Here is a 14,392-nt window from a genome sequence, read left to right as displayed (position 1 = left end):
GTGGCATCCTACATGTCAAAAACTGCTCACACATAATCAAAGAATACCGAGTTGTGTTTTTTAGTAACCAGACATATTTGAAGGTCTACATTCAAATAATTTTAATGAAATAATATTACCTTTAGAACCCATAAAAATTATATATATACTAAAAATTTATGCAAATGTACAAATGTTTTATGTGTAAAATATACAAACATTTAAAGCACATACTAATTTTAACCAAATTTCGTTTTAACCATCTAACTTTTAACCAGATTTTGTTTTAACCCTTAAAATTTCTATTTTTTTTTTACTTTTATCTCACATCAAAGTTTTCGCTTTCATTTTTGTGACACTAAACTTTTAGGTTCTCATGTTTTCATCAAACAACTTTCACACAGTTACAAGTTTACTTTTAAACATTTGGTCTTTAATTATTTTTATTTAAGTACTTTATGCGTGAAATGTATAAACTTTAACGTTATGCGTAGAATGTACAAGTTCTTATAACACATAATAATTTTTACCATTTTTCATTTTAACCTCCTAAACTTTCTATCTTTTAACTTTTGCCCTATATTAAAGTTTTCGTTTTTATTTTATTGACACTAAATTTTTGGGTTCTCATGTTTTCATCAACTAACTTTCACTATTTGGTTTTGACTATTTTCATTCGTCTTTTTATATGCATAACGTTTTTAAATTTGCCCCACATTAAAGTTTTCGTTTTTATTTTATTGACATTGATTTTTTGGGTTCACATGCTTTCATCAAATAACTTTCACATGATTACGACTTTACTTTTTAAATATTTGGTTTGACTATTTCCATCCATTTTCTTTTTTTATATATATATAACGTTTTTAAATTTGCCCCACATCAAAGTTTTCATTTTTATTTTCTTGATATTAAATGTTTGGATTCTCATTTATAATATACTAAACAACTATATGAATATACAAGTACGTTATGCGTGGAATGTACAAGTTTTCTATCTTTTAACATTTGCCCACATTAAAGTTTTGATTTTATTTTCTTGACGCTAAATTTTTGGGTTCTCATGTTTTCATCAAATAACTTTTCACTTAGTTATAATTTTACTTTAACATTTGATTTAGACTATTTTTATTCGTCTTTTTACATACATAGTATCGTTTTTACATTTGTCCCACATCAAAGTTTTCGTTTTTATATTTTTGCCACTGAATTCTTGGGTTAACTTTCACATTGTTACGATTTTACTTTTTTCGTGTAAAAAGCGTATCCCGCAACGACGAATGGGTAGTATAACTAGTAAATCCTATATATATGTTTTGATATGCTAATATATACCCTCTTCAATTCAAGCTTACCTAACACACTTTATAATTCATTATAAAACTGATAAGTTAATGTCACACCATCACCTCTTTATATTCTTTTTAGAACAAAATAAAGCTTTTATAGCTTTTTGAAGAATAAAGGAAACCGTCACAACAAGCTATATGACACGTATAACATGCAGCAATCCACGCGTCACATTTCTTCTACCGCCATGTATTACAATTGGCACATATTTCTTATCACCAACCCATCTATCCCTCTTCTCTAAAACCAAATCTCAACACCACCACCGAGTGTTGTTTCTTTTTATTTTCAATTCCTCCCAAAATTATAACCAAACTTGAAGAAATAAAACAAACATTTTATAAACAAAAAAACAAAATTAAAAAGATGATGAATATGTTAGCAATCGGTCTTGTATTGACGACACTAGTGACAGCTTCCATTTGGTCACCATCATCACCACCACCTCATCATGATGACCACCAAGAAGTGATTGTAAAAGAAGGCCATCGTGTGGTGGTGGTTGAGTACGATAAAGAAGCCGATGGGAGCACCAAAGTTTTGATTTCTCCCCAAGATAATGTTGTTGATCATACAAAAGACCCAAATACCGAGGATCATGAAAAACCCTATGATGATGATGATAGTGAACATCATGGTGGCGGGGTGTTTTCTGGTCCTAGAGAACTAGTTTGTGATGCTTATGGTAAGTGTAAACATAAAATAGCAAGTGCTCTTGGAAAAACAAAAGAAACGGTTACCGAAACTGCCCATGAAGTCTCGGAAAAAGCTCAAGAAATCGAACAACAAGCGAAAAAAGCCGCAAGTGGAGCTTCAGAACAAGTTAGAGAGACTGTTTCCGGATATAAGGAACGTGCAAAACAAGCCCAAAAAGATGGCAAAGAAACATTATCCGAAAAAGTTTGTGGGAATATAGAAGGGCATGTTGGGAAGGCAAAAGAGGCTGTTTCACATGGTATCGGTAAAGCAAAAAAAGTTGCTGATGACGTGGTGGGTACGGTAAAAGATGGAGCTTCTAAGGTGAAAAATTTCGATGTAGTGGATTCGCCTATACGAATAGGCGAAGATATCGAAAGAAACGTGACTGGAAAAATAGCGGAAGGTGTAGAACATGTGAAAGAACAGGCTAAAGAAGTTGCTGGACAAAAAACATTTGGCGAGATTTTGAGCAACATAAAACAAGTGTCATATGATGTGTTTTGGTATGTTTTGTCTCCTAATAAAATAGATGCGGTGGTTGGTTTGTTACACATGTTAGGTTTTTCGACTGCTTATGGTATGTGTGTTTGGGTAACTTTTGTTTCGAGTTATATATTGGGGAGGTATTTACCGAGGACACAGTTTGGAATGGTGCAAAGTAGGATATATCCGGTGTATTTTAAAGCAATGGCTTATAGTGTTGGTGCTACCTTGTTGGGACATTTGGTTGGTCAAAGAAAAGAGATTTGGTCAAATGTAATAGAGATGTTTCAGGGTTTGAGTCTTTTTTCTGCACTCTTGATGGTTTTGACCAACATGATCTTCTTGGAGCCTAAAGCGACAAAGGTAACTTAATTCCAAATTCTTCCAGAATATTTTTTGTTGTTGACATACTAACTTAATTAGTACCATATACTCTATAGCTAGAAGTGATCCGGAGAAACTTAGTGTCATGCAATTTTCACATGGTTTCAACTTTCAAGTGAACATGCTATGAAGTTTGTACATTTTTATATGGGAGATGATTCTTACACCAGAATTATTCTTTAATTAATACGTAGGTGGAATACTTAAAATATTATAGAATATATGAAGTGCATGATTTAATTGTTGCATGTACATATATGTCAATCGGGTTGAAAATCTCTTACTCTAACCCAATTCACTAAAGTTCAGCCCGGAACTGGCTTGGGTCAACCTAATTAATATATGGGTTGATTAATACTTGGGTTAGGTGGGTTAGCAAGTCAAATAGGTTATTGTTAGGTAAATAAGGTTTAATGTTGATGCTTTCAAGTAGGTTGTTTTTGGGTTAATAATGGGTTGGTTTTGGGTCAAGTGGGTCAAATGGGTTGGTAATATAATTAAATTAATTTAAAAAGATTATTGGTGGGTTGGCAGGTTGAGAATACCTGACCCGAAAGGTTCGGGTTCGGTCTCCCTTTATATGCAACTAGACGGGGGATAAAACAAAAGTAACATGAAGAATTTGCATGTTCATTGGAGGACTTGTAACATATTATATATTCGAATTGGTTGCAGTTGATGTATGAAAGAATGAAGATAGAAAAGGAAGAAGGGAGAGGGATAGCGAATGTGGCTAAAGACGGGGTTGCAGACGACCGTGGAAATACCGTGGTGAGTTCAACAACAACAATGGTAAGGCCGACACAGGCGAATGTGGGGGCAGAGGAACAAGCTGTGTTGAACTTGAACAATAAGCTAAAGCGGTTGAATACGTATTCATCCGCGTTGAATGTGTCGACCTTGGTGGTGCTCACATGGCATATGGCTTACATGGGCCAACGGCTTCAAGCTACACGGTAGTAAATTAATCGATCTCGATTCACTCCCTTGTGAGGGAATGCATGGTAGCTCATGATCATTAACTTGTAACTCGAATTTATATATATATGTGTCTGTATAGTTTATATTTCAGACTTTCACTATTGTTTTGTTCACACATGTAGCTAGATGGATGTGTTTTGTGGTTATTAGTTAGGAAGGGTAGGGCAGTTTGTGGTTTGTTAAATGTAAATTAACTCGCTTTCTGTAGCTAGTTTCTATTGTCATGCATTTTAATTAGTTAGGTCTTGTACACATTGAGCCCTGTGAGATTATCTACTAATTATGATACAACAAGAATTTGAGAGCTCTGATTATCGGCCTAAGGCTTGAGATCTTATATTCGACAACTTGAAGACATTATTATTCATCTCTTTAGTAACACAGACTGATGAATTTGCTTGAATAAACGGCTCAATTTTCAAAAGATTGATTTGCGGAATTACATGCATGTATGTGATCTATTTGGTGCACATTCTAAGAACAAATCTCAGTTTGAGGCAAGTTGTGTGGTTTGCATTTAACATTTGCTCAATGTATTGCTTACTTTTCTTTTCACCAGCCGGGCCGTCTGGCTGGGCTGGCTGGGTCGTACGTTGGTAACATTGACTTTCTAGTTTCTACTATCTCATTGACTAGTGCTGGCAAGCAATGTCTACTAGTAAAAGATGAAACAAAGTAAAGCACATAGGTATCCATGTGAGAAACATCGTTGTATGGTTTATTAGGTCGAGGGGAGTAGGAAAGAAAAAGGGGCGAACCACACCCAAAGTTGCCCACACCCAAAGTTGCCCAAGTTCGCCCAAAATATCATCCTCGATGGGCAATCCCGCCCCCAAGTAAACCCACAAGGTCACCTATTTCTTTGTTGACTGGTGTGGAAATCAATCACGTTTGATTTTTTTTTCTCTTCCTCCTGATATATACACAACACTTTCTTACACCACATGTCATATGACGCAAGTTACCGCTCTTTTCAAAATTCCCTTATTTCCACCTTTTTTATAAGGCAGCCTTTCCTACCCCACATGGCGCAAGTAAGGAATGGAAATGGAAAAGAGTAAGGGAATACAATATAATGCAATGAATAATTCATTATCTTTGATGCTGCTTGGTTCAAAGTTTATGAATTTTATGTTTTTGTTAGTGAAGTTATTTGTATATTAACGAAAATAATAATTATTATTTACAAATATGTATATATATACACACATATATAAATATTATGAGAAAAAAACTAATGTATGTTGATTTTGTAAATAAATATACATTTATATCTACAGTATATATATATATTTGATTTGATATACATTTGATTTGATAAATATGTAATTTTATTAAAGTTTGATTTTGTTTTTTATATGTTAACCGTAAATATGGGAGATCGAAAGTGGTTATGAATTTTTAGGAAGTGAAAACGTGGGCTGAATTTTAAAGTGGGTAATCAAATTCATTACCCCCAAATTGTTGAGTAATGGAGTATTAACCACTTTTAGGTAATTAAGGATTATATTATAGTATACCAAGCATGAGTAATCATTATCTTTATCATTCCTTACCTCTTATAACCCTTAACCAAGCACCCGAAGTTTTAATGACTTTGAAGTTTTAAAGTTGGATTTAAATTTAAATAGAAAAAAAAAAAAAAAGATTGGGCCTTAGAAGCCCATAACTGTATGACCCAAATTCAATTATATATATGGGCACGTACCACGTACGTATTTGGTATACTGGATTTACTGGGTGGGCAACTGGGCACAGTTTTGAGTTTTCTTTATAATAAAAAAACCAAAAACATAATCAAATCAAATCAAAAATATAAAAACAAACGAAAGAAAGAAAAATTATAATTCTTGTGTGGGTTTCTTGCTTGGAGAGAAAGAGAGACTAAAAAACCCTCAAATTCACCCCAATTTTTGTGTTATAATAATAATAATAATTCTGATTTTATTTGTATTATGGATCCATCACCAGCAGCTAATGGTAACCATGAACCCACTTTGAAAAAAGATACCAAGAAAAAAGACGATAAGAAAGATGAAGATCTTGTAAGTCCTGCTTCATTTGTGTTTTTTTGTTACCCCTTTTTTTATTGAAAAAAATCTAATCTTTTTTTCTTTTCAATTATAAAATTGATACAGTCAGAGGAGGATTTGGCATTGAAACAGCAATTAGAGCTGTATGTTGAAAGAGTTCAAGATGTTGATCAAGCTTTACAAAAAGTTGCACTTGAAAGCATGAGGTGTACTATTACTATTTACTACTGTATTTTTTTTTTTTATAGATAATGTTAAAAAAAGGAAGTTAGTTTGTGGATTATATGTGTTGATAGTTTTCTGGGTGTGATTATAATGAGGCCTGCTAGGTTAAAGTGCCCGAAAGTTTCGATTTTTAGCTTGTTATGAGGGTTTCTTGTTATATTTGGCCAAGTAAGTGTAAGTTAGGATTTTACGTAACTATTTTAAATGACAAGGTGTTAGTAAGTGACATTATGCTTGTAGTTGTGAGTCGTTTGTTTGTGTTGTGCTAGGTTAATGTACGTGATGAATAGAATCAGTAGATATTAGTATACAAGAGTACAAGACCCCGTTAACTAGTTGAACTCTTGTTGTTGAAGATACTTGCTGGATCTGTGCTATTTTATTTATTGGATTGGTAGAGTTGTGCCATGTTTTTGAGGGAAAAGAAGTTCATTGATTTGGAATGCAGTTTATGCTTAATTCAGTTTAGTTTTCTTTGTTGCAAGAAATCCCTTTTTTATGATTTTAGGTTTTGTTTTAGTTATATGTTTGAGATAAGGTGTAGGAGCGTGTAACTACATCCCTCGAGTTGTTCTTTGTATGCTATAGACCAGCAGGGGGCTTGGTTAAGATGACCAGTATTGAAGCTTGTCCTTTCAGCTCATTTGTGATTATTAGACATGTATATTTTGTATTCATTAAAAAAGCAATTTGATCTGTGATACTAACATTTTGCGTTATTTACTTGTAGACACGAAATTAGGACATCTACTAGTTCTATGACTTCTGTTCCAAAGCCACTGAAGTTTTTGCGTCCGCATTATGGAACCCTGAAATCGTTTTACGAGACAATGCCAGATTCAGATTTAAAGGTATTTTTTTCACTTTATAGCATCATACGTCTTAATTTTTCTTCAGAGTTTCTCATCAGCTTAATTTTTTTGATGCAGAAATTGCTTGCTGATATTCTTTCAGTTTTAGCTTTGACTATGTCCGCAGAGGGTGAGCGGGTAAGAGCCATGCACATATAGCTCTTTACTTTTTCTATGTTGAATTGATTTGTTTAGGCTGTAATACATAATTCTCACTTTTCCAAGTAGTTTCTGCCATATGTTCATATTTGGTGAATGGTGATTGGTTGCTTGCGAATGTGTGTTCACTTTATATTGATCTTTTACGTTGATTTTGATTTGGTTTTGTGTTTTGCTACTGATATCTTTTACATTTTTATATTTCAGGAGAGTTTGAAATATCGATTGTTGGGTTCTGAAGGTGATATTGGTTCCTGGGGTCATGAGTATGTTAGGTAAGCACATTCTCCCCTTACAAGTTAGAACTGTCAAAAACAAAAAAGATTTTAGCATAAGCAAGATACTACATGTGTCCATGCATGATCTACTATTACAAATGAAAATTTTGGGCTTATGTATTTATGCTGATTGTCCCGTCTCTATAGAAATTTGGCTGGTGAAATCGCACAAGAGTATTCCAAAAGAGTGGTACGTTTCTACGTTAGCTCTATCGTTTATCTAGTAACTTGACTTCTTCTATCTGCTTAGGACACTCAAGAGAGTGTATTTCTGTGGGACATTACTTGGTATGGTTTTGGGACAAACTGCAAAGTGATTGCTAATTTGCCTCTTCCTCTATCTCCTGCTTTATTTGCGCTATTCATCTGCTGTAGCTGCACTATACTATCCGATAGCCCCTTCACTCATCATTAGCAATATATAAGTTTAGGGCCACCACATGTACCCATAAATATCAAATCCATTAATGATACTGACTTTTCTTTTAACATTGTTTTTCCTTTTTTCCTACCAGTATTAAAGGTTGTGTTATCAAATCAGTTTCTTTTCATAGTTGCAAGGGAAAGCTGTACAAAAATATGTCCTATTATCATTACCAATGCCTAATTTTATTGAGGTTGATGATAGATCTGTATCGATGGTTTGTAAAAAGAACAATTTTTGTGTAATTATGGTTTACCTGACCTTTCAATTCTTGTATGTATTTGAGTAACTTTGCTATCTGAGTTGTTAAGCATGCTGTGTTAAGTACATCCAATCTGTGTTTTGTTTTACATATTAGTTATATATTCATGACTTTGTGGCAATTCAGAACGAGGAATCAACCGTTAATGATCTAATAGAGCTTGTGGAACAAATTGTTGCTTTTCACATGAAGGTATGGCTTATTTGATTTTGTATTTTTAATGTTGCTATATCTTTTCATTTTGACATTTTGAATTTTTTTTTCTTTATGATGGGTATTTATAATCCTGGTCTACCTCTAATTTCTGTATTTCAGCATAATGCTGAACCTGAGGCTGTAGATCTGCTGATGGAGGTATTCTACTCGCAGTTTTTGACATACTTGATCTATTGGTTATAGAGATGAATATGAATCGTAACTCTTTCAAATTCAGGTTGAATACCTTGATCTACTACCGAAGCATGTCGACAAAGCAAATTACAAAAGGACTGGCTTATACCTAACAAGTTCGGGGAGGTAAACTCCAAATATGGATTAATTGTCTTAATGCATTGCTTTAAAAAACATTTGTATCTTTATGTTTAGTCCATGACTTTATCTTTCTCTACCTTGTCATATCATAAACTTCTGTACTGTGTTTAATTGTTTCACTTTTTATTTTCAAAATTTGTGTAGATACCTCCCTGGACCAGATGACATAACAGTTTTGGATATTGCATACACAATCTACATGAAGTCTGAAGAGTTTCCAAGGGCACTTCAGATTGCACTCTATCTCGACAACATGCAGGTTTGGATTTCCGGGTTATTTGGATATGTTTTCTTACTTTGTGTTTGATGATGTATAATCTTTAGAATGCCTCAAATTTTTGTTTTTTTCATTGATATGTTCATATAGAGGGAGTAGGATCAACAGTCTTTCTAGTATCCATGATGTTGACTTGCGCTTGATGAAGTGTTGTATTTGAGGATCATTTTATGTGAACTAGTCTGCTTCCCTCCATTCATATATGGCTTACTTCAGTATTGTACAAAATTAGTTGTTCATTAATTTTGATACAGCTATGATCCAGATTTAAGTTATCCTGTTGATTTTATTGCTAAGGGAAGTTCCAAAGATTATTCACAATCAAGATAATTTGTTAGTTGAAAAAATATTAGGACAGGAAGTGACAGTACCTTTCGGCTTTCGCTTGTATCTTAGGATAACTGTGATTAACTGTGTGCCCATGTAATGAGTGATTTTGTTTTTCCTTTTTGAACTATGATTTCTGTTCTAATACTACACTGGATTTTATTCGCAGCATGTGAAACAGGTTTTCACTTCTTGTTCCGATCTTTTGCGAAAGAAGCAGTTTTGCTACATTCTTGCTCGTCAGGTAATTTTTGATCATTATTCCTCTTTTTGTTCTATCAGCATCCTACGGCTACACATGATGCATGGTTTTTTCAAGGTTATTAATATTCTATATGCAGGGATTAAGTTTTGAGCTTGATGAAGAGATGTGTAGCGATGATGACGACAGGGAGGCCTTACAAGAAATCATCAATAACACTAAATTAAGTGAAGGCTTTCTTACTCTTGCTCGAGATATTGAAGTGATGGAGCCCAAATCTCCTGAAGATATATATAAGGTCTGGACCATTGATCATGAATTCATAATGTCCAATATCTTTTAGTAGTGTAGCAAATAATTTTGTATATTCTTTAGTAATTCGTTCTTTCATCATCTAGGCACATTTACTTGATGGCCGGGCGAGTGCTGGGGCCAGTGTTGACTCGGCCAGGCAAAACTTAGCAGCGACGTTTGTGAATGCATTTGTGAATGCTGGTTTTGGCCAGGTAGATTGTTTGTCTATTTCGTATATTCAAAGTTTTTCATGCCATTTTTTGTAATGCCCCTTTCCTCTCTCCTCTTTCTAGGATAAATTAATGACAGTCCCGGCAGAGGCTTCAAGTGGAGGCTCTTCTGGAAATTGGCTTTTTAAGAACAAAGAACATGGGAAAGCTAGTGCCGCCGCAAGTTTGGTATGTACAAGCCGCTGCAGCCTCTTGTTCTAATTTAAGATGTATATGTAAAGATCACTTGCTGATGAACTGTATCATCTTAGGGAATGATTGATCTTTGGGATGTTGATGCTGGGCTTGCTCAACTTGACAAGTACTTCCATAGCAATGATAACCAAGTAATTGCTGGTGCATTGTTAGGAGTCGGAATTGTAAACTGTGGCATCAGGAATGACTGTGATCCTGTGAGTTCTCCTGATCTTTAAATGTTCTTAGCAGATTAACTGTCAAGTTCTCTTTGATATTAAAGTTTGTTGTCCCTTTCAGGCCTTGGCCCTTCTTGCTGATTATCTGGACAAAGAAGATTCTTCTATTAGAATTGGCGCTATAACTGGTCTTGGACTTGCATACGCAGGAACTCAGAATGAACAGGTATCCTAAAGTTTTTCTCTACTCACCTAGTGGACATAAATTGTATTTTTATTTTCTATATTGTTTGTTCCCTGACTTTAAAAATACTGTTAACTCTCACTATAACATCTATCCACCTTATATAACTAGATTTTTTTTTCCCAGATTCGTGACAAACTGACTCCCATTCTTGGGGACCCAAAAGCACCACTAGATGTAATTGCCTTTACAGCAGTTGCATTAGGTTTGGTGTATGTTGGTTCTTGTAATGAGGAGGTTGCTCAGGCAATAATTTTTGCCCTCATGGATCGAAGTGAGGCAGACTTAGGGGAGCCATTCACCCGACTATTACCTCTTGGCTTGGGTCTTCTTTACCTTGGGAAACAGGTAAGAAGAAGTACAATCAGTAGATGAAAACGTTGTGAGTATCTGCTGTAATATACTAGCAAGCAGTAATTTTGACATTTTTGTTTATGAGTAACAGGATAGCGTGGAAGCTACTGCTGAGGTATCTAAGACATTTAATGGAAAGATCAGAAAGTATTGCGATATGACGCTGTTATCTTGTGCCTACGCTGGAACAGGAAATGTTTTGAAGGTAATATACTCTTTAGGATATGGGTGGCACTTTTGCCTTATTTACATGAGTTGGTTGTTTTGGATTGTGTTTATATGTCGAATGGATCAGATTTTTAGAAGTGTTCTTTTTCAATAAATACAACCTTCTAAATTGTTATTATCTATAGATTTTTTAATAATATTGTTTCTGCAATCATATTTAAGTATCTATCTTATATCTTATGTGATATATTTTTCAAGATGGAAAAAAAGAGTTTGCAGGTCAATCCAACTCAATATGGCGCTTTCTAAACCGTAAAAACAAATCATATCAACGCTAACCTTTTTTTTGAACTTCAATCACTTACAACACCTACATCACTCCCAAATAATCCTAAATATGCCTGTGCCAGAGATTGAGTTCTGGACTTATACCCCAAGAGGCAAGAGCTTCTACCAATTGGCTTAACCCCACATTGGCCAATACTAACCTGTCTTGACTCATTTCATGTTTACCCAATCAATCATAATTCTACATCCTTATTTCAACTAATAAAGTGCAACTCTTACAAAGACATTACTGATGGGTTTTTATTCCACAGGTTCAACACTTTCTTGGTCAATGTGCACAGCACCTGGAAAAGGGTGAAACATTTCAGGGTCCAGCCGTGCTGGGTATAGCTATGGTAGCTATGGCTGAAGAACTAGGCCTGGATATGGCAATCCGTTCATTAGAGCATCTGTTACAGTATGGAGAACAGAATATAAGAAAGGCAGTTCCATTGGCTCTTGGTCTTCTTTGCATATCAAACCCAAAGGTGATATATTATGTAGCCAAATATGCTTGCTGCATGAGTGAATTTTGTTGTATGTGAATCTTAATAATAATGTGTACTGTTTCTTTTGGATTAGGTTCATGTGATGGATACATTGAGCAGACTCAGTCATGATGCTGATACAGAAGTTGCAATGGTAGGATATTAGTTATGACTAGCTTAAATGTCCAATAGTTGTGGTCAATAGCATGACTGACTTGAGGTATCGTGCTGTACAGGCGGCAGTTATATCTTTGGGGTTGATAGGTGCAGGAACCAACAACGCTAGACTTGCTGGCATGCTCCGGAATCTTTCAAGTTATTACTACAAAGAAGCCAGTCTTCTCTTCTGTGTAAACTTCTCTACGCTAATCAACAAACACTCTTCCACTTCTGTAATTGTAAGGCAATAAGAGCATTATTCATATTATGTATCTTTTGACTGGTGCAGGTTCGAATTGCTCAAGGTTTCGTACATATGGGGAAGGGTCTGTTGACTCTTGCTCCCTATCACTCCGAACGCTTCTTATTATCTCCGTATGTATATACGTGTACCATAACTTTCTCCTCATCATTTCAGATGTAGATTATTCATGTATCCCAAATATTCCTTGCAGGACGGCCCTGGCTGGACTTATAGTACTACTGCATGCATGTCTTGATATGAAAGCTATCATCTTGGGAAAATACCACTATGTTCTCTACTTTGTAGTTTTGGCAATGCAGGTTTGTATTATGATTCTATATTCTATGTTCGTTTTCTATTATACAAGCTGACTACCATTTGTGATTTTACTTAACAGCCTAGAATGCTGCTGACCGTTGATGAGAACCTGAAACCATTGTCAGTACCAGTTCGGGTAGGTCAAGCTGTCGATGTTGTGGGCCAGGCAGGTCGACCCAAGACAATCACTGGGTTCCAGACCCATTCTACCCCGGTTCTTTTGGCTGCTGGGGATAGGGCAGAACTTGCAACAGAAAAGTACAAGATCTATCACTACTTTTTCTTCTTAATTTTATGAAGGATTTTGTATAATAATATTTTGTTAACTTGTCTTTCAATGCTTTTTATGCAGGTATATCCCCCTCTCCCCTATTCTGGAAGGATTTGTTATTTTGAAAGAGAACCCGGATTACAGGGAAGAAGCCTAGATACTTGATGATTCAGGGTTGAGATTAATCGAAATTTAAAGCAGCATGTCGTCTTTAACCTGGGTCTGATGCTGATGAAGTTGCATCTTGTTCTATGTTCCGGGTTTAGGCTTTTGAGGCATATCCTGACATGTTGCCTATGTAGCTTGTAAATCTTTTTAATTGATTTTCAGGCTTAAGTTTGACGTCGGTGATAAAGTAGACTTACGTTTTGGACGGCTGTATTGCATATCAAGAACTTGTTGTATACACATTTCAATTAATCCGCTTACAAGATAGTAGGTGATTCTTTAATTGCGTGTTCCCAGTTTTGTTTACTTTCCATTTCCATTAATGTTTTAGCAAATTGGGTGTTATTTATCGGTGTCTTGATTTGTGCATAAACATCCGCGCATAACATCCAAAGCGAACAAGTAACGATAATGGTCCCAAACATCATTTTGTAATGCAAAAAATCAATATTTTAGATCCGCATTGTTACAATTCAAACTATCAACAAATCAGGGTTTCTAGATAGTGTTTCGGGTCACTTAGACTATTAGGAGTAGAACGTTAGGGGAATACCTCTTAATCTATCAAATATTGACATTGGCATCCAATTATTAAGAGAGATATTTCTTTTTTAAAAAAAAATTATTATATGTAAAAAAAAAAAACTGATGAGCACTGTTCAAAACTCCACAAACAAAACGTAAGATGCGTTAGAAATGGGACTGGGCACAACAAATAAGGAAGTGGAAGGCCTCGGGGCCAAGGTGAGGCGTTCCGGGTGAAAAAAAACAAAAAATAACGAGTTACTACTATCGGTCTTAAGTCTTAAGGACAATTTGAAAAGTTATTATCCGGTTTTCCATACTTTGTGTCTTCAAAACATGTTTATGCTTTTAGATATCATCTTACGCTTTTACTACAGCTACATGTCATTCCCATAATCGCGTCTCAATACTAGTGCACACACTTCTAAATTCTAATAAAATACCAAGTGGGTTGACTATCGGACCACCTTTTAATTCCATTAAACCAAATGTTAAAGATATTGCTAAATCCATTAGACCTTTTTTCAACTCGTTAGTCAAATTTTACTAATCCTTTATCATTAGTCAAGTTTACTAATTATGAGTCAATAAAATATGTGACTTTGTGCCCCACTTGTAGATTACTTTCTTCCTTTTTCTTTTTTTTTTTCAAAAAAAAATAAAAATAAAAAATAGACTTGTATTCATTTTCTCTTTAAATTACTCAAATTTTTAAGGATTTAAGTTTTATATATTTCACTAAAAAGGGTTTTATTTTGTCAAAATAGTTATGAAACTGTTATGGTTTTTCTTTTCAAACGGCAA

General features: G+C 34.8%; 2 protein-coding genes across 2 annotated transcripts; both read left to right on the top strand.

Moving 5' to 3' along the window:
- Positions 1-1,593: 1,593 nt before the first annotated feature.
- On the top strand, positions 1,594-4,087 carry LOC122590013. Its single transcript, XM_043762351.1, has 2 exons — positions 1,594-2,874; positions 3,571-4,087. The coding sequence occupies exons 1-2, from the start codon at positions 1,696-1,698 to the stop codon at positions 3,853-3,855; spliced, it is 1,464 nt and encodes a 487-aa protein (XP_043618286.1). The 5' UTR covers positions 1,594-1,695; the 3' UTR covers positions 3,856-4,087.
- Positions 4,088-5,677: 1,590 nt separating this feature from the next.
- Positions 5,678-13,346, top strand: LOC122588729 (26S proteasome non-ATPase regulatory subunit 2 homolog A-like). The gene is made up of 25 exons (XM_043760902.1): positions 5,678-5,921; positions 6,015-6,115; positions 6,865-6,985; positions 7,064-7,123; positions 7,352-7,419; positions 7,570-7,612; positions 8,235-8,300; positions 8,424-8,462; positions 8,542-8,624; positions 8,784-8,898; positions 9,413-9,487; positions 9,585-9,743; positions 9,844-9,951; positions 10,033-10,137; positions 10,221-10,361; positions 10,444-10,548; positions 10,693-10,914; positions 11,012-11,125; positions 11,688-11,903; positions 11,998-12,057; positions 12,140-12,253; positions 12,352-12,437; positions 12,518-12,626; positions 12,704-12,882; positions 12,977-13,346. The coding sequence occupies exons 1-25, from the start codon at positions 5,832-5,834 to the stop codon at positions 13,050-13,052; spliced, it is 2,655 nt and encodes an 884-aa protein (XP_043616837.1). The 5' UTR covers positions 5,678-5,831; the 3' UTR covers positions 13,053-13,346.
- Positions 13,347-14,392: the final 1,046 nt, after the last annotated feature.

This window comes from Erigeron canadensis, chromosome 2 (genome assembly GCF_010389155.1).
Source record: "Erigeron canadensis isolate Cc75 chromosome 2, C_canadensis_v1, whole genome shotgun sequence".
NCBI classification, from domain to species: domain Eukaryota; kingdom Viridiplantae; phylum Streptophyta; class Magnoliopsida; order Asterales; family Asteraceae; genus Erigeron; species Erigeron canadensis.
The sequence above is the reverse complement of the archived record's forward strand: the minus strand, read 5'-3'. Positions and strand labels throughout refer to the sequence as shown.